Raw genomic sequence first — 19,579 nt, forward strand, 5'->3', positions numbered from 1 at the left:
AAAGGGCTGCTTTGAAAGTGTCAGTATTTCATCTCACCTTCTCATTCTGGTCTTAGCTGGTAGAGGTGGAGGTAGAGATGCTACAGGCTCCGCCACAAAGTCATCCTCCCTCTCAACATGGCGTGGCGCCACAGGCCTGAAGGCCTTCCTGGAGAACATCGGACTGGGCGGGGCAACAGCGGAGGCGTGCTCCTGAAACGGAGCCGGACTTTGGCTGGACAGTCGGGAGAACGCGTGCTCCTGAGTTTGAGTCTGACTGCAGCTGCATCGAGAGCAGGTCTCTGACGCTTCCTGCCTCTCCGGCGGCAGGCTGTAGGACCTCTGCCGGGACTCATCAGGTGGCGGGACGTAGGAGGACGAGTGAACCGAGTAGCGTCCCTCCGTGCTGTCGAAGGAGGATGGGATGGGCTGTGGAGCAGCAAAAGTGGAGGACGCGAGCAGCGCGTGGTGAGACGCTCGTCGGCGGTGGAACTGCTCCCATTTTGGGGGGGGTGGTCTTGGCGGAGGTGGGGTTTTCTTCTTTCTTTGCTGCGCTGCGCTCGATGAGTCTCCACCCTCCTCCATCTCACTCAGGGTCTGGCTTGAGGCGGCGTAGATAGAAGGAGACCACCGGTGGCTGGTCTCGAAGCGCAGATCATTTTCAGACATAGCTCGTCCTCGAAGGTAAAGGGGTGCCGGCGGGGGGGCGGCGTTGTAGACATCTCGCTCATCACCACGACTGGCAGGCCGTCTGGAGTCCCAGTGCACCTGATGAAGATGATGCTGCTGTTGATGGACAGCTGGAGGTGGCCTGGACTCCCGTCTCCAACTGGAGTAGTCTCTGAAGGGGAAGGGAAGTTATTTAGATTAATTAATCTACTTATCTCATGTTATTTTTTGGTCTCATCTGATATGAGCATAAATTTACATTAAAGCCTTTTTTTTTTCTTGAAACGTTCCAGATGTTTCCTTTCTGAGTTCCCTGCTAACTGAGTCAGGTCATCTTAGGCCACACAAACCCTACATGCCTTTCTCCCTCTCCTACATGTTTACATACATCCAAATACATATCACTGTGGTCACATCTTGAGCATGGATGATTGCCCCACACACTTAGAGCTCATTAGAGCTTAATCAGAGTCAGCCGTGACTAAGTAGGCTTTCCGCCTGCCGGTGCACAATGACCAAACCAGACCTGATGTCGATGGAGGCTGGTTGAAGCAGAGACGGAGCAGGTGAGTGTCTCAGAAAAAGCGAAAGGTGAGGGAAGTAATATTTTATGGTTGATTAACAAATGATGCAAGTTGTTTCCAAAGTGAGGGGCTCACCTCTCCGTCAGGCTGTACTTCCTGTTGAGTTTGACCGTTTCCTGTTGCAGGGCATGAAACGTCTGGGAAGAGATTTAAAGAAGGTTAATAACACCTAGGCTGAAAAGCGTTGGGAAGAGGGTGTGTTACTCCACCCTGCATTACACTTGAGTGGAAACAAAGCTGATTAGGGTGGAGGCGATTTCTGCTACATTAAGAACACTTTCTTCCTTCTATTGTTGTTTTCCACATTCTTTTGTTATCTCTATCTTTTTTATCAAGTACAATTTAGTTCAAACACTTGCTTGTTCAGTACTTAGCTGGAATGTTTGTTAGATATGTTAGTCCAAAGTTATTTAATTTTAGTCCAATTTCAGTTCCATTTATTTTATCAGGGTTTCACCAACTCAAATTTAAGACTTTTTAAGACCAGTGTGAATTAAAATTTAAGACCTATCACAACAGAGATGTACAAAAATAAATGCAGGGAACCAAAACTGTAAAATTTCTGGGGGGGGGGTTTGTGGCTCTAGCTGGTGGGCCACATGCTAGCTGCCAATGTCTTGTTTGTTTTCTTGCTGGCTAGCTAGCAAACATGCATTAGCAAATTACAGACCATGATGAATTTGGTCATGTTGGCTGCCCTTTTGGAAAAGAAGATCGGTTTTCTGTCAAGAAATGCCACAAAAATTGTTGTTCACAGTTAGCCATGGTAGTCGTTTAAGTTTACTTTTTCCCTGTGCACTAAAGTTGAGTATTTCTATAAGAGGATCAATACTTTCTTACCAGTTTACCATCTTGCTGATTCGCTCAAAACTAAAAGAAAAAGTAAAGTTTTGACAGGAAGAACAAACCTAAAGATAAGTCTTTGTAACTTCACAGTTTGGAAGTTTTCCTTCACTGCTAACTACGTCAACATCTTTAATGCTTATTTGAGTCTTACAAAAATCAAAGACATGATGGCAAGTAACAATACGTCCAATAATAATTATATATAAATCTACAAGACACTACTTTATGCTGGCAGGTGAAGAGTTTTGGGGTGCTTAACATATTAAAGTAGAGTAGTGGAAGTGGTGAATTAACTTATTGCACTCTCTTGGTTTAGAGGTGAAAGTAGCCAGAAGGTCCCCACTGGGTGGACAGGCTGCACAAATATACCATGAAGGAAAAAGAGCCTGCATTACAGTCTGTGATGCAAATCAGAACATCCAGATGGTATTTTTGTTGGCATAACAAATGTGTATTTTACACATTCGGCCGCCACCTGCTTTCAGCAGCGGGAAATATCCATGAAATTGTGTAAAATAACTACTAAAAGATAATATGTTCTGTTTCATGAATGGTTAATTTACATTTAAAGGTCTGTTGACATTTAAGGAGGTACTGAATGTTTTTATGACAGATTTTTTTTGGCCACTGCTGGGATAATTAAAGCTGGATGCATATTTTTGCAGAATAAAATATTTTCTTTAGCTAATCACAGTGGCTTTCTGGAATAACATCTTTGCCAGGAAGTCTGAAATTTTTTACATTGAAAAATCTTAACCCTAAATACAAGAAAAAAAAGGAGTTAAGAAATAAAAATGATAATAATATAAATCAAAGATAACCCAAATTTAGCCTGATTAAGCTAATAATGATGCAAATGATGTTTTACTTGGAGCCAAATTTAACCCTAAAATAATTGAGTTAAATGATTTAAAAATTGCGACAGACTGGCAACCTGTCCAGAAACGTTCACCTTAAGTTAGGCACCAGCACTCCTCCCAAATCCACTAAGGACAAGGGTATTAGAAGATGGATGGGTGATTTAAAAATGCAGTGCACATTAAGGGACATATCATTTTAACCCTGTGATTCACCCCGAGAAATCAAAGATAAAAGCTCACACCTTAATTGATAACACATTAATTTCCAGTCTGACTGAACATCTGTTGGTACTTTCCTAATAGAGGGGTTTTCACAGACATGAGTTTGTGTCTGCAAAAGCCCAAGTTCAGCACATCTGTTCCCGTTAAAAATAGTGCATGTACTTAGAGGTAGATTTCAACACTTGAGGTTATCGCCGTGGCATCAGAGCCGCAAGCTTTGATTTGAAAGGGACCACGGCATGAAGGGGGGCAGGGTTCAAGACTCCCCCACCCCAAGGCTTCAGTATAGCAAAAATCACACTGAACAACAAAAACCCGAGTCTGCTTGGCTCAAATATTTGCTGATCTTACAAATGTGTTTAGTCCCAAAACAAATGTCAGTTTTGATTACTTGGTGTCAGATGATAAGGATACTTAAGGGATGCATTTCAGGGGAGTTGTAAAAGTTAGACCTCCGCTCCCCAGAGTCTAGAATCAATTTGCGGTGAAGCTGTAACCCAACACTGCTATTAGCACCAGAACCATAGAGCACTGCCATTGCCCAATCTCCCCCTCAATTCCACGAACTATTTCAATGATCTGCGAATTTTGTATGTGAACTTCAGACTTTGACCACAGGCAGGATGTGAGGTTCAGGTCAGACCAACCATTCAACCGCGGAGTACTTGGACAGAGCAGCAACTTGACTACAAATCCAAGAGTGACCACTAGATCCTTTTAGGTGCAAGTTGACAAAGCAGAGTTAGATTTTAGTCTTTCAGTGGTCAGTTGGGTTAAATCCAAAAGAGCAGGCAGTCTGATTTCAGTGAGCTGGAAAGTTTATTTTTCACCCTGAAAGACTTAGACTCAGTACTGAAAATACACTGGATGTTTGGTTTGAGTCCTCAAGTTTGTGAACTTACTGAAAATGTAAGCACCCAGAGCCAGAAATATAAACCTTCTGAACTTAGATTATCTCCAGCATTGCTACTTAAAAGCAGAAAACTATTCCTTCATTAGTGTTAATGTTCCTTAACCTGTCATCACATATCATCTAACCACTTCTACACATCATCATCTACACTGCGCTAACCATAACACTCATTGGTGTGGAGGTTAGGAAGAACGTCAAAAGTTAGCTATTAGCTGGAGTAGTGAGATGTTTGAACTATTTTCTACTGAGGCAAGTCGATGTTTCAGTTAGGCAACACAACAAAAAGTGGATATTTTGTACCCATGTTGGGGTCATGTTCTCAAACTGATGAATGTGCAAAGTGCGGTAGATAACAAGAAGGCTTAGCAAAGCCTATCTGTTTTATCTTATTTAGCTTTCAAACTTTGCCAATTTTTGAATTGTTTGGACCATTTTCACGTTATAACAGTTTAGGATCTACTGTACTTAGTCAAGGGAACACACATGGTTTACTTAGTAATGCTAATCCCTTATTTAAGACGATCGTAATATGTCAACTCCGTAATTATTTTGTGGTGTTTTTATGAGAAAGGTTTTGTTTCACAACTGTTGTCTCAAACACACAGTGTGACATCACCTCTTTTCCCCAATATTAGTATCTACTGTCTTCAAAACAAAGGTTCAAACTCTGTTCTTAAAGACAAGTCGGAATCAACTAAAATTGTTATTAGCAGGTCAAATAATTTTATATGAAGACTGGAAATTTGTCAAGAATCTCTGACTGGTGCAACTCTATTCAAAATCCTGAAAACAGACTCATTTTAAACTCTGCACTGTAAATCCAGTTGTATATACAGTATATGATGAATCCAAGCAAGAAGTCCTCCTACCTCTGTGGGTGTGTAGCTCCTTGCGTTGTACCCCTGATGCAAAGACTCTTGTTTCTCTGGCTGCAGATGATGGCTGATGGGATAAAAAGCTGATCCTTGGACTTGGTTTTGACAGTGAGAAAATGTCTGAGGTTTGGGCTGCCAGTTGTGGAATTGGTCCTTAAGCTGGATTTCTCGCTCTTGTTCTCTGATGCCAGAATGACTGTAACAGTCCTGAGGTGGGGCATGCTGAAAATGTTCCACTCTTTCCATCACAGCCTCTTTTTTTCTTTGCAGTTCCCTCTCTTGTTCCCTCTCTCTCTGCCTCATCCTCTCTTCTCGCTGAATTTCTCTCAGTCTTGCCCGTTCCATTTCTAGTTCTCTCTCCTGTCTTTCTAGCTGTTGCTGCCTCTCCATCTCTCTCAACCTTTCTTCCCTTTCCCTCTCCATCTCTATCTGTCTCTCCCTAATGGCACTGACAGGCTGCCTCCTTGGTTCGACATTGTTTAGAGGATGGACACTTTCTTCTTGTACTCCTTGGTAGGAGTATCTCCTTTGGGTAGAATTTTGCCCTAGATCTCCCGTCTGTTGATCTCGATGCCGGTCTGCTTGGTTCTGCCTGTGGTTGGATCTTTTTGAGGTATTTGACACAGGAATGCCTTTGGAAGTCTCCTCAAAAAACTTCATTCTATCCGCAAATGGAAGAATATCTGACTCCTCTATTCGAGAGCTTGAAGAGGAGCGACTGTAGGAGGAGCCAGATGAGGAAGTGAAGGCACAAACTCCATGACGTGACCCTGTTACACCCAATACCCTTTCACCCGAGACTCCACACCGTCGATCTCCATCTAGTTCTGGTTGGAGCTTGTGTTCAGGCGTCCATCGCCAGCGGCGAGCCTTGCCAGCAGGAGCCGGTTCCTCAACAACTCTGATGCCAACACCAAAGCTGGGGACCCCTGGATCCAGAATCTGAACAGACCTGGATCGATTATTGCCCTGGGGAAAGGATGTGGTCTGAGTCTGGGAGATGCTACAGTCTGGCTCTCTTGAGGTTTTTGATGTCTTGACCTGTGAAGAGTTTTGGGAATCTTGAGGGACTCCTGGTGTGGCAAAGGCAACTTTGGCAGATTTCTTCTGGATAGGCCTGTTTGGGTCTGCTTCATCTTCACAAAGGTCTGAACATTCCTCTTCCTGGACAGTTTCTCTGCTGCACAGTAGCCCTCCTGGACCGTGACCCCGCTGAAGTTGCGCCTTTTTCCTCTGGATTTCGTTGCGGAGGTTGGTGGCAAATCGTTCACTGCGTCGACGGTTCCGCCTAAAGTTTTTGGATGAGTTTGACTTCTTTGTGTTTTCCTCTCTTTCTGCCACTTCCCCATTTTTATCCCCCGTCCTCCGCTTTTCTACAAGCATTTGCTCGTCCAGCAAAGTATCCACACTGGCAGCTGCACTGAGTGGCTGAAAATCACTCTCTGCCATGTGATCAGAGTTCAGTTGTTCCCGGGTTGATAATCCAGTGGGTTTACCTGGTACGCTTGCAGAACGTCCCCAAGGTGTATGATGAACTGGTGACAGAGATCTCCCATTTACACCCACAGCTTCCAGCCTCTCAACTGACGCATCATCGTCACCTTCTGCCTCCAGGAAGACAGATCCTGGAGTCGAGCACCGACTACCTTCCAGCTTATGTGATGTGGGAAGGGTTGAGTCTTCCGTTGTGTGCTGAAGTGATGTAGCATGGGACCACTGGCTGCAGCAGGCCAATACAGAGTGATCAGAAGGGCTTAATGGGTTGAAAGGCTCCAGAGAAGAGTCGTTGCTGTTGAACTGCAGTAGCTGGAGCTGAGTGGCGAGCAGCTTCTCGGGTGCACTATGCCGGTGAAGGCCTGCTGAGGAATGATTGGTCTGACAGTGGTCAACATGGGACTGCCCTTGAATCTCTGTGGAGGATTCGGAGGGTAAAGAAGCAGAAGCAGAGGGGGTGATGGGAACTTTTGAGGTTGGAACCGAGTCAGAGAGGTGCTCTGATGGCGCCTCGGACTTAGAGTCATTTTCAGTGCTGCCATCACATTTAATATGTCTAAATTCATCAATTTGTCTTTGACTAAAGTGAGAGTGTGTTGAATCTGTTTTTAAGTTCTCAGTTTGGTCACCCTCTTCTGGTGCAGAGAAACCATTTTGAATTCCAGAATCGACATTCAGACAGGGCAGGTTTTCTTTACAACAAGAAGTATTTTCAACCGCAGATGATATGCAATGTTTGTTGCCATCATTAGTACGACTTTGGGTGGCCCTAAAGCTGTCCTTTCTAGTTGGAGGTTGAGGGGGATTGTTCTTTCTCCCCACTTGAGATTCTCCATTTCTAACAATGTCCAAACCCCCTTCCCTCTGGTTGTGTTCATAGCAGCATGATGACGGCCGTCCTTTTATCTCGGCGGGCCTCGTTTTTGGCCTGGTCAACGATCTGGACTTGTGTACAATTAGATGCGCCTCATCTGGGGCCTCACCAGGCGACCTCCCTAGAGTGGAAGCCTCACCAGAGTAACCTTGACATGCCGGGCCAAGGCTCTGGAGGAGGTTATCCATGGAAGAGGCCTCACCGGGCCTTAGAGGCACAGCAGCGTAATCAGATGTGTTCGAACTGGCAGAGAAAGAGCTGTAGGCGGAGTCCCGCTTGTTGTTGAAGAGGGTGGGGTCAACGGGGGAATTGTGGGAGTCGGAATATGGCTGTGTGGTGGGTGTCGGTGTGTCCAAGCTCTCCATAGATCCCAGGGAGCTGCTTCGGTCAGTGGAGGAGTACGGTCTGGGCAACTGAGACCACTGCATGGACACGTCACTGCAGAGACAGGAAGATAAATATCTGATACATAAGCAAACTTAACATTATAAACAGGCCATGCAGCTTCAATTTATCTAAAGGTTTGAGTAGTTCTAACTGCTTTAAAAAAGTTCAAATATTCACTAATATTTTTGCTAAATGGAGTTCCTTGGAAAAGTATTCCCAACATTTGGCCACTGCTCACAATTTTATTAAAAAGAAAGTGAAAACCTGTATTCCTGCCATTGAATCTAACAATCATTAAATACTTTTTTATGACGAATAATAAACATTGAAGTTTGTGGTTGTGACATATCACATTGTGACAAAGGGGTGTGAATAGTTCTGCTAGGCACTGTTTGCCCTAGAGGCAGGATTTATATGGTTTCTTCAGGAACACTACGGTGTCAGTTCAGGACAAAAATGTAATAATGCTTTCATGAACTACACTGAAGGAGTTATCCTTAAATTTCAAACATGCAGAGCATATTTTCCTTCCATACATCGTTTCAACTCTGCAGCTGGAGAATGTGTTTCCTATTAGAGTGGGGCTGAAGATCCACGGCAGCCCCATGTGTTTTTAAAGCCCCTATGAGAAAGACTCTTTAGGCGAAGAGGGATTTCCTCCTCATCAACTCCCAACGCCACAAGTCCCAGTTTTGAAGAAATCTCTTGATTCCTCTCATCTTCTTTCCACCTTTCTCTGTCATTCTTTTCTTCCGCCATTAGATTGTTCCCGTCTCATCTCCTTTATATCAAAGGTTAATTGCCACTGAAACATCAGCTTAACAGTTTCCTTTTACTCTTTTGATGATCACTGACTGCAATGCAAACATTTTATAAAATAACTTCTTTATGGTTTTACTCTCAAGAAAGATTCTGTAAAAGCAACAAACGGCTCAGTTGTACAGCCTGTACAACACTTCTCAGACTTACAAGCGTAATGCAGTGAAAGATTTTCCCTCATGCTTGCCAAGGTAGCTTAAATGGATTGGGTTTGCAATGGCCAAAATCCATTTGGCCAGAAATAAGTGTGACCAAGCGAGGGATAAAAATGCTCCAGAAGTTCCCTGTAAACTCAAGCCCAAGTCAAGTTGTTGGAACCAAACCAAGATTCAGCCATCAACCTTACAAAATATGAGTCATTGTTTATGGTCTGTTGATCTGAATAAATTTGCATATTTTTATTCTTAACTGGCCACATACTGGGAAAAAAGATTCTATTTGACCACTAGAGCAATGCAGACAAGTGCTTAAAAATAGCTTCCAGTGTTCAAATTTAACTTACAACCTGGATCATTTCCCAATGATCGATAAGTGTTGAGGGAAAACAGCTAAGAGATCTTTTCCAGCGCAAACAGCAATGCAATAAATGTCACTTATACTTAATAATCAATGTAATTCTTAGCAGAGCTGCCTTCCACTCAATTTTAACCTCATGGAATTGACTTGTGACACCAATAAACCTTCACCCACACATGTTTTTCTCAGCCCACTGTGCAATTGTAGTTTCACATCTTTGTGAGGAGATTATTTCCTGATGAAATCCATAAAAGACATTTTGGCAGTGAGCAAAAGGAGTTCGTATTGGCTCTTAAAGTTAGCTGGGGCAGGTGGGGCCCATGCAGTGTCCCCCAGCCTTGGTTCAAATGGTTTAAATTGATTTTGTGAAAACCCCCCACAAGGCCTGGATACATTTTATTGTGGTGTTTCTTTTTTTCCAATAAAGAACAGAGTGATCCCTCACCCTTTTGTAATTCTTTGGTGTCTTATTCAAACAATGGAAAAAGTTTCCAGGGAGACAGAGGAGGGGAAAGCAGAGACAGAAAGCTCTAACGAGCTTTGATCTCAAACACGTATTGAGGTCTAACCAAAAGACGATCTCTAGGCAGTCTCTGTGGTATTTATGATTCGCAATTCATGGTTGAAAAATCTCACCAGCTGCAAAATACTCCAACCTGGTAGAACTTTGTGTGAACACAGTCTTGTGTTTTGTTGTGTTATGAAGGTTCCTAAAGGAATTCCCCATTTGTCTTTAAGAAAGGTCAGTTATTTCTTTGTGTTTTTTAGATTCTAGTCATTCATTTTTGGCTACCAGATGATGTCCCAGTGAGTTTTTGGCTTCTCTGGTGATATGCATGACTGGATTAAAAAAAATTCAAACAGCTGACCTTTCTTAAAGAAAAATGGGGAAATTCCATTATTGTACCATTACACACAGCTGCCTGAGAGTTCACAGCAGCAGGTGGGGGAATGGCAGCCAGCATCATCTCTGGGACCTTCTAAAACATATCAAAATTGTACAAATGCCAAATTATCTGTCTGTTTTGAAAGTAACTTTCTAAAGCTTTGATACATTAATAAATTTGCCGATGTCTTGTAACAACACCTTTGATTTGGGACCATTGACTTCAACCTATTTTGGTCCAAAATTAAAAAATTAAACCGTGACTAATCTGATAACGTATACCTGATGAACCCAAGTGCAAAGCTGTAAATGTAAAAAATAAAAAAATTCTGAAAATTTAACTACGTTCCAAGTAGTAGTTTTGAACCACATGGCTTCAAAAATTATTTTTTAATAGTTGTGACCTGATTAATTTCTCATATATACCAAAGTGCAACTTTTTGGGTGGTTGTCCAAAAAGTTGACTAAGTTAACAAAATTGACTAATTTGTGTTAAAGAAAATTTTTGAAAAACTAAAGCAAGCTGAAGTAAAGAAAACCTTGAGGCTGGACCAGCAGTCAGCAACACTCAACAACCTTTACAATCTAAAGAAAATTGGTCTTGAACAGCAATATATATTTGAGTCCTGGGAAAAGGTAAACATGCATCAATTATCAATATATGTCATATATATCTTTATTGTACAAATATTCATCAGTACAACAAAGCAAGTTGAGACATTTTAGCAAAGATGACAAACATCAATTTGCAGCCTACTATAAAATCATTTCAGCAAGTGCGTTTCTCAAAACATGTGCATCGAACATATTCCTTGTTAGATTACATAAGTTTGATTTCATCTTCAGTTCACCGACATTCTGATAAATGACAAGCTAAAAATAGAATTTCATGGGGCGTGCTGTGGTGGCGCAGGGGGTTAGCACGCCACACGTTTGGAGGCCTTAGTCCTCGACGCGGACGTCGCGGGTTCGACTCCCGGTCCCGACGACCTTTGCAATATGTCTTCCCCCCTCTCCTCACCCTCCTTCCTGTCTGCCTACTGTCGAAAAAATACGAGCCACTAGCGCCGCAAAAACTCTTCGGAGACAAAAAAAAAAAAAATCATATTGTTGTTTGGAACATTTCTGCTAAGTCACTGTAACCTTTGGAGAAAGGCTGAATAGCTTCATTTGGTTCTGGAGCCACAGACTGCTTGACCACTTACTATTTCAGCAAATGTTAGTGTCTCTGGTGGTGTAATAAAGCTAAACAAAAGGTGACATATACAATAGGTGGAAGAGAGGCGCAATGGACAATAACTAGTATGAAGGTATGCCGAGACTTTAAAATTCAAGTTTAAAAACTTCAGACATTTTTCATCCTACCATTCCTACAGCTTAACGTCTTTTTCATGAAACACCAGAGAACATATTAGAGTTTTCTCTTCATACAGTAATGCAGAGCTGCCCCTCGCCTACTTGTTGCTGCTTTTCCTCATAAATCCAGAAAAGACCAACTTGTCACTTGTCACTCTTGATGTAACCCTGTTTTAAGACTACAATTGGTGAAGACAAAAAACACAAAACCTTTTTCTAAGTTTGTAAAGGACCATGGATGAAAAATACTGACTGTGGGAAAGATGTGGGAAAGATCCCATGCTTCATTATCTGCATGGGAAAACATTTTTTGGGAAGGAAATGAGCAATGAATGAGTGGAGAGGAGGCGGTTGTATAGATTTGACCTGGTTGACAGAGAGAGGAAACTAGGATATAAGGTCAGAACTGGACAGGAAATGACAGTCACTCCTGCCCAATCAGAGACCAATCTGGGACATGTGAGGCTGACGCAGAGATACACCCAGGGATCGTGTAAGGTCGCTGGATTAATCCTCAGTGTGTCAGCTAAACACACCAACAACAATTTTTATTAGCTAATCAGAATGGTGAGAACAGATAAACTTCCTTCCTTCAGGCCTCATATTGTGTCGGAGCTTAGATTAAAAACACAAGTCGTACATTACAAACCCATTCACACTGTACAGATTGTCCTCTCTCTTCAGACAAACACAGTTTACTGGATGTCTTCCTCTCTTTGTCCACATGTTCTGGGAGTCACATGCCATTGTCCAGAGTTATGCCAGGAGCTTCCTCCTCATCCGATGTGTGTGTGTACTTGTCTAGCTATCCTATTTAGGACACTTTCTGGCATATTTACTAACCTTCAAAGAATCAATGGTTCTTATGGGAACAATCAGCCCTAATATGGTGTACCCTCTTGTTGAGGCTAAGGAGTTCGATTTAGAGATTTGGTGTAATTAGATTTTGGTTAAGGGTAGGGTCAGGAATATATTAATAATGGTTTGGGTCAGGCATAAATGTAGATTCTTAAATAAATGGTAGTTAATACGCCACCCTGGGCGAGGGACCTTAATAAAAAGTTGAATTTGGATCAAAGTAAGGCGTTAAATTCTGTCCACTGCAGTGGTTCTGGTACTAAAAAAATGTTCTAAATTTTTTTCAACTCAATGCAATCTGTTTGCTTAGATAAAAACATTTTAAAGTACTTTAAATAATTAACTGAGGTTACTCTACTGTTTGATCATGAGGATCAATTGGAATGTACTGTATGTATGACTAAACTGAATAATTTTTTTTGTAAAGTACATCGACACAACATTTTCTAATTGCCGGTATATAAATAAAACTTAATTGAATTAATACCAAGTTCTATTGTGGACAGAAATACAAACTTGTGTGGGGGTGTTCTTGTTTATGTAACATAATCAGGACCTGATATTTACCAACCTTATGAAGACCTATAGGTATTATGGGGACCAAAGCCGAAATATAATATGACAGACCCCTTTTTAAGGATTTGTGTTAGGTTTAGAAGCTTGGTGTGAATTTGATTTTTGTTAAGAGTGATTTAGGAATATATTGGTAAAGGTTAGTGTAAATCTTAGGATTAGGCAGCCATTACTTAAATTAATGGAAATCAACGCAAAGTCCGAATATGGGTGGAAATCCAAACCTGTGTGTGTGCGTCCAGAAACTGTGGGAATGAAAGGCCAACACAAACACAAAAACACTGATGTACTGGTATCTAATCCTCGTGGGACTATTAAATCTAATAGAAGTGCATTATATCACTGATTCTTATCATAAGGAGAACAGTACAAACCCCTTACATAGAATGCAGCTGACAAACAAGGACAGCGCAGCTATTTTTATTGTGAGTCAATATGCAGACGCCGCAGACTTCCTCTTTCTTTCTAACAGATTACAGTTTACCTCGGTGAGATCATACAGAGACACAAAGGGTCTTGTATCTACAGCACATGGTTGATTTTAGTTCAACCTGAATGGACAATACAGTCCTCCACCCCTGCTGTGTCACAGGAACAAAAATATCACCATTATTATACTTGACACTGAGGTCATGAAGGTTGTCAGCTCCCTAGCTCCTCAATTATTTAACATTATTGTTTTAGCTAAAAATGTCAGATGTTTCTAAGCTGTAGCTACTTTGTTTCTTGCGTCAGTTCAAAAAGTAGCTAAATCTTTTTGACTTTTGGGTAAAACAAAAGCTACAGACACAACATTTGGCTAATTTAACAACTTAATTAGAGGCATAAATATATCCAGCATATAACAAATAACTGATATGCTTGTTAATGTTTCATGACATGGCTTCTTAATGATGTTTTCCTGTTCTGCTACTTGTTATTTAGCTACTTAAAGCAAACTACACTCCTGGGGATGAATACAGTAACTGAAACGTGTGTGTAACCTCCACAAACAATGCAAGTAGGGCTTTGGATGGACCCACCTTTGAAGTTTTGATTTCATATAACGTCAAAGCCTTATATGAAGTCTCAACTTCATATAAAGTCTTCTGAGAGCAATGTGATTGGTTATCACTTTAGGATGTTTGAATAGGAGCCGAAAATAGATCAATGCTTCCTGCGTGGGCCGTGTTGACTATAAAATGCGGTGATGTCACCTGTTTCCTGACAATTGTTGGCTTTTCGAGATTGAAACAAAAAAATCCCCAACGCTGCCCTGCAGCGTGAAAAAAAAATCTGATGGGAGTCACAGGAAGGCAAAGAGTGACTCAAATGGAGAGGATGACACACTGTGTACATAAAAACTGCTGACAAGCGTAATATGTTAGACTATTTGGGAAATCTAAGTTTATCAATTCAAGCTTGGTTAAGAAATACCACAAAAGATCAAACTTTTGTGTTTGTAGCATTTTTTTAACAGAAAAAAGTCAAACTACACCTGGAATAAAAGCCTTAATTTGCCACTAGTTGGATCAAACAAAATATCAGAGACACTTCTTAGCTTGATCTGAATATACAATAAGAACAGAATAGAATTTAATCCCATATCAACATAAATAAAAATAAATAAATAAATACTACTGCCCATCTCTATGTAATGAAATGCTGCTATCACGTACTGCCAAATGTTCTTAAGTCAATATCAAATTATTAGGTATAACACAAAGTATCTGTGTTTTGTTCACCATTTTTTTCTGTTTTTATTACCATTTTATAGTAAAAGGAACCACAAAGATATTTGCTTAAAAACAGACATTGGAGTCCTCTTTCTTTAACTTACAACAAATATTTTCAGAGAAAGACTGAAGCATATCTGGATTCTTGTAGCTGAAAAGCAACTAAAAGTCTCTCCTCTATGCGTTATAGAGCTCTGATATACAGAGATTTTCAGATTTCGGTACTGAAAAGCTCCAAAAAGCTTCAGACAAATGTTGTTCCAAAAGTTACTGTATCAAGTAAAACCTAGAAATCAATCATTTTATTGGTTATCGGTAAATGTGACATCAGTCCATCTGTTGTGTCTCACCTGTTGTCGGTTGTGTGCCAGGGTAGGGTGTAGGAGCCGGAGTGGAGCTGCATGGCAGACGGAGGCGGAGGAGGGGGGAGCGGAGGGGAGTCGGCTAGGGGCAGGTGGGGGGTCAGGAGCGGAGGAGATGGAGGGGGGGGGGGGAGCAGCGGCTCCGACAGCTTGGCCAAGTGCCAGGAGTGAGGCCTGATGAGAGGAACGCTGCGTCTGCGTGAATGAGAGAGGAAGACCCAGGTCAGTATTTATCCCCAAAAGAATATTCACATCTTAAGATTTCAAATTGAGCCAGTAAATTACAATTAACGCAAGCAGAGGAATTCGGCAAAATGCTGTTTGGACATGGCTTCCTTAGAAGCTGTTTGGACTTTCCCCCCGTGCTGCCATAAAACGCTCATCTCACATGGGCAGTAAGTTCTCCAGTCAGATCCAAGGCCAGGCATTCCACTGTGTCCCAAAATATTCCCTAATTCTTTTATACAGTCTTCCGATCTCACACGCTGGCCAGATTCAACTGAACCCCCCGCAAAGAAAGTGCGAATGTAAGAAAAAAGAAACAAAGTACAAAAAAATAGTAAAAGAAAAAAAAAGGGGGTCTGGGAACGGGACCAGAACAGTATCGATGTATGATCGCTGCAGTCTGAACGAAAGTTCATATCTTTTAAACCAACACACTGTCAGGAATGTTGCTGCTGGATGGAAGGAGCTAGAAAACCTGCTGAGTTGACAGCTAAGGTTGGATAAGGTGTAGCTTTGGAAACATGAGGTCTGTCTATAAATACAGCTGCTGCAAAGCACAAAGGCAAAATCATTACGCTTGAAGTTGAAAATGAGTAAAATTAAGAGGTAAGAAATCAAGAAAAATTTCCCTTTATTCTGTTAGAAAAGGCGAAACGTAAAAACTTGATATGTAAATGGATGGACGGGTTGATGGATACTTTTGGAGAAAGACAGAAAATTAAGTCTAGGAATATAAAATATATAATTGAGTTAACACTATTATTTGAACATATGTCAAGAAGATTTGTACTTTGAAAAAAAATAGAGCTGGGTGACCTAAAGTTGAATTCCCAGCACCAGTCCAGAATGAGATATACGGTTCCTAAGCCAGAAAGTGCAAAATCCGTAAAACGACACTATTCTGGGTATTTCACAGAAGCACTTGGAGGTACAATTAAGGAAGAAGAATGCAGACCCTGGCACCACGAGGGAGAGGAAAAGACCGTTTTTGAGTATTATTGTTTATGATAAAGTAGGAGCGGGAGACCCACTTCCAAAATAAACACTGTAGTTTCCTGATTCTGGCTCCTTAAGACGGATTTCTATCTGATTGTTCAACTTTGCTGACAATGTCCTTGAGTTATCCCCTGAGAAAGTTTAAGTCAAGCCCGCATATGCGCGTCTATCGTTTGTTTGTGTGGGAACTATCTGAAGTCCAGCCAGACGAAATGCCATTATTGAACGCACCACAAGTATTAGCGAACCGCTACTTCAGTACCACTTCCTGTTTCATTAAGTTTAACTTTCAGAGATTTACGACCAAGAAAAAAACAAAACGAGTGACATTTGACAGAGAATTTGATAACTGGGGGTGGAGGGTTACAGAAAAATGACAGATAAATATCCCAAAATACAAGTTGTGTTTTATTGCATTTCCAAGGAGAAATAATGTGTTTATTTTAAAACCAGATCACTTATCCTTTTCTCCAAAAGCAAAGTGGTCCCTAGGTTGGATCAGAGGTGATGTGAAGATTAAAACTCTGAAATCTACAACAGAGGGTTGTACATATATTTTTTTCCTCGTTTTTACCATGTTAACTTAGTAATTTCAGACTAAGACTGCTACAACCTTTTAGCAGAAGAATGTGTGGGAAAAGCCTTGCAGCATGTATGCATCTATTCTGTCCGGCAAACATGATTTGCAATGTGTCAGAGCTAAGTGAGACTCGTCGAAATCCTAACCACACTAAAGTTTTTTTTGTTTGTTTCTTGACAGTTTAATGGCATTGAATACATCAAGAAATACATAGCTATTAAAATACTTTAAAAACTGCTTTAGATATAAGTACAAGTTAACAATTACAAGTAAATCACACATACCAGAATTGCCATAACACTCTACAGAGATAGTGAGTTGCTGGACAAGAAGAATAATACAGCGGACAAGAGGAACCTCCAGAAGACACAAAGGGGAACTCCTCACTAAAGTCTGTGGAACGCTGAACAGCTGTTAACTATGTGCACTACTTTTATGTTTTAGCTATATTGTATTTTATAAAGTTGGGTCTTATGTATGTAATCAAGTTTTTCTGCCATCAATTTTCTAAATAAGCCCAAGTAAATCAGTAGACATGTACTAATGTAGCAAGCAGGAGAGCTAGCTAGATAGCATTTTTCAATTTCTTAAGTGGTGATACTGCTAACTTAGTAACAGTAGAGTTAGAAAAACTAACTCTAGCACTGAAACATGACCTATCTCAACCCAAGTTCACAGCCTCACTAAAGGGAAGAACCACGTTTGTCAAGTGCTGTGGGGCGGGGTCGAGGGACACTGTAGCAAATCAAAACATTGTGAGCACTAAGCTTAAGGACTGTTTAAAAGTGTGGTTCTCCATTAGTCAAATTTAAATACAAAATCAGTTTCTATTGAACCCATAAACATTTCTGACAGGTGATGTGCCAGTCTGAAACTCAAAAATCTACTCTCCGGAGTAAATTTTGTTACTGTGTGAAGAAGAGTCAAAGTTAGTTGCTATTCAGGTATTTAGAGGTACTTAAAAATTAATTTAGTGGGATCACAAAAGATGTAAAGTAGCAAACAAACGTTTATTTCAGTGGATGCTGGTCATTTTGTAGATTTGCAGTTTTGATCTTCCACAGCAAACCTTTTCAGGTATGAACTGGAGATGACTCCAACATCAGTTTATAAAATGTCTCGGCAGACTGGCAAATGTGAGTGTATTAAAGCAAAGTTGCTCCAAAGTTATCGCTTTGAGTCTCTAACCTCTCTGTCCTGGAAATGTAGGAAATGTTTTGGAAATCTCAGTGTGACTGTATCTGGCTCCAATCTCTTGGGAAATAAATAGCAGATCAAAACTTTACAAAAACCAGAGATCAGAGATCTCAAATATCTGATTACTGCCTCTCTATTTTTGTTTTTTATAAATATCAATACACATACAGATCTTGAGGTCGGAGGGAATCTTGAATTTAACCAAATAAAGTTTTAGAACAACTTCTTCTCTCTGACACTTTAACCTACTGGGTAACCTGTTGCTGCTTGAAACAACAACCAAAGAGGAGTCACATTTTGAGGAAGTCTATTTTGAATCCACTACGCTACAGTTTGACAGATAAGAGTAAATCCTTAACCTGAACACAGAGACAATGACTTATCCCACCACTTCTGTTGGTGTCTTTTAGTAAAGAAACCAAGAAATTTATCAAAGTCAACAGGACTTTCTTTTTCTAAATATCCTCTCAGGATTCTTGCGTAGCTTTTGAGCATCTTGAACTTAAAATCTAGTTAAAGAGGGAGATATTGACAACTAAGATCAAAATCAGTGAACAACAAAGATCAGAATTCAAGAGGAGGAAAAACTCTGACTGTGACTGGGTCTTTATGAAAAGATCTGCTGGAATGTGGCACTTAATGGCCAGAAACAGCAACAGCTGACTGAAACCGCAAAGGTCACAGCGCATAATCAGAGTCACACATGGAGCCTCACTAAAGCACTGAGCAAATGCCAGACAGACGGGAAGATCTGAGCTCTGACAGAAGCTGCTACAAAGCAAGACGAAACTACGGGCTTTGGCTATGGTGAGCTTGTCTATGAGAATGAGGCAAACCTCGAATGAACACCTTCATTTTCTGTGTTCAGATCTTTTACAGATAGAGTTGCGGAGCAGATGTAAAGTTTTCAAAACCTACCTGACAGCACAGGTATCTGCTGCTAAAATGATCCAAGCTCAGCCCTCAGGATCCCAGACAAGCCAAGTTCAAGTTCAGATTGTGTATCGTCTGCTCTAACGTCTTAAACTTCTTCCACTCAGAAGGACTCAGCTCAGATTCATCAACCCCTTAACAACTGAAGGGGTTGATGGCTTGAGGGAATCTCCCTGTCCCTCAAGCCAGTTGAGGTCTGACGAGAGTTGGGATGTGATGCAAACGAGTGACACCTGAATGCCTGAGAGCTGACGTGAAGAAGTAAAGTCAGCTTCTGACCAAGAGGGAAAAACAAGCTGACAATCCTCACATCCCCTCTCTCTCCTTTTCCTCTTTTCCTCCTCCTCTGCTCCTCTCGCTGGAAGACAAAACATGGCTATGTCTCCCAACTGGACTCGGCATGCCTCTCTCTCTCTCTTACTCTCTCTCTCTCCCATGCCATTCCTTCCCTGCCTCTCTCTCGCTCCCCCCTCCTCTACACCAGGATGTGCAAGCCCGTCAGAGAGGAAGCCTTGTGGCGGACAGATAAAGCGCTGGACGGCCCGCTAAAATAATACCAACAGTTCCACACTGTTATTGTTTGACAGGAGGGGGAAAAATGCAGAGGTACTTCCTCCTTGGACGTGTGTGCATTGGCGTGCACGTGTGTTTACGGAGCACGAAAAAGAGGTCTGAAAGAAGTAAAGAAAGCAGAGACGTTTTGAACAGATGGGGGCGGAGAGGGCCAGATTTTCTCCAGCCCCTCGCTTTGGCAGAAACATGAGAAAACAAAATGTGGTGAAAGACGGGGAATGTAAGAGAGGATGGGAGGTCTGCAGGGGAGTATGAAAAAAAAATAAAAATCTGCTCAATAATTATAG

At 41.4% G+C, this 19,579-nt stretch overlaps 1 protein-coding gene across 2 annotated transcripts in view; it reads right to left on the reverse strand.

Annotated features, from left to right (window-relative positions):
• The window catches only part of shroom4 (shroom family member 4), a 68,049-nt gene that overhangs the window by 7,215 nt on the left and 41,255 nt on the right, over positions 1 to 19,579 (reverse strand). For both annotated transcript variants that reach the window (XM_023346322.1, XM_023346323.1), the window contains exons 3-6: positions 14,777 to 14,983; positions 4,943 to 7,754; positions 1,308 to 1,369; positions 38 to 820 (exon numbers count right to left, since the gene is read on the reverse strand). In XM_023346322.1, the coding sequence (XP_023202090.1) occupies positions 38 to 820; positions 1,308 to 1,369; positions 4,943 to 7,754; positions 14,777 to 14,983 (3,864 nt within the window). The remainder of the gene's footprint in view (positions 1 to 37; positions 821 to 1,307; positions 1,370 to 4,942; positions 7,755 to 14,776; positions 14,984 to 19,579) is intronic.

The sequence above is a fragment of the Xiphophorus maculatus genome, chromosome 14 (assembly GCF_002775205.1).
Source record: "Xiphophorus maculatus strain JP 163 A chromosome 14, X_maculatus-5.0-male, whole genome shotgun sequence".
Lineage (NCBI taxonomy): Eukaryota > Metazoa > Chordata > Actinopteri > Cyprinodontiformes > Poeciliidae > Xiphophorus > Xiphophorus maculatus.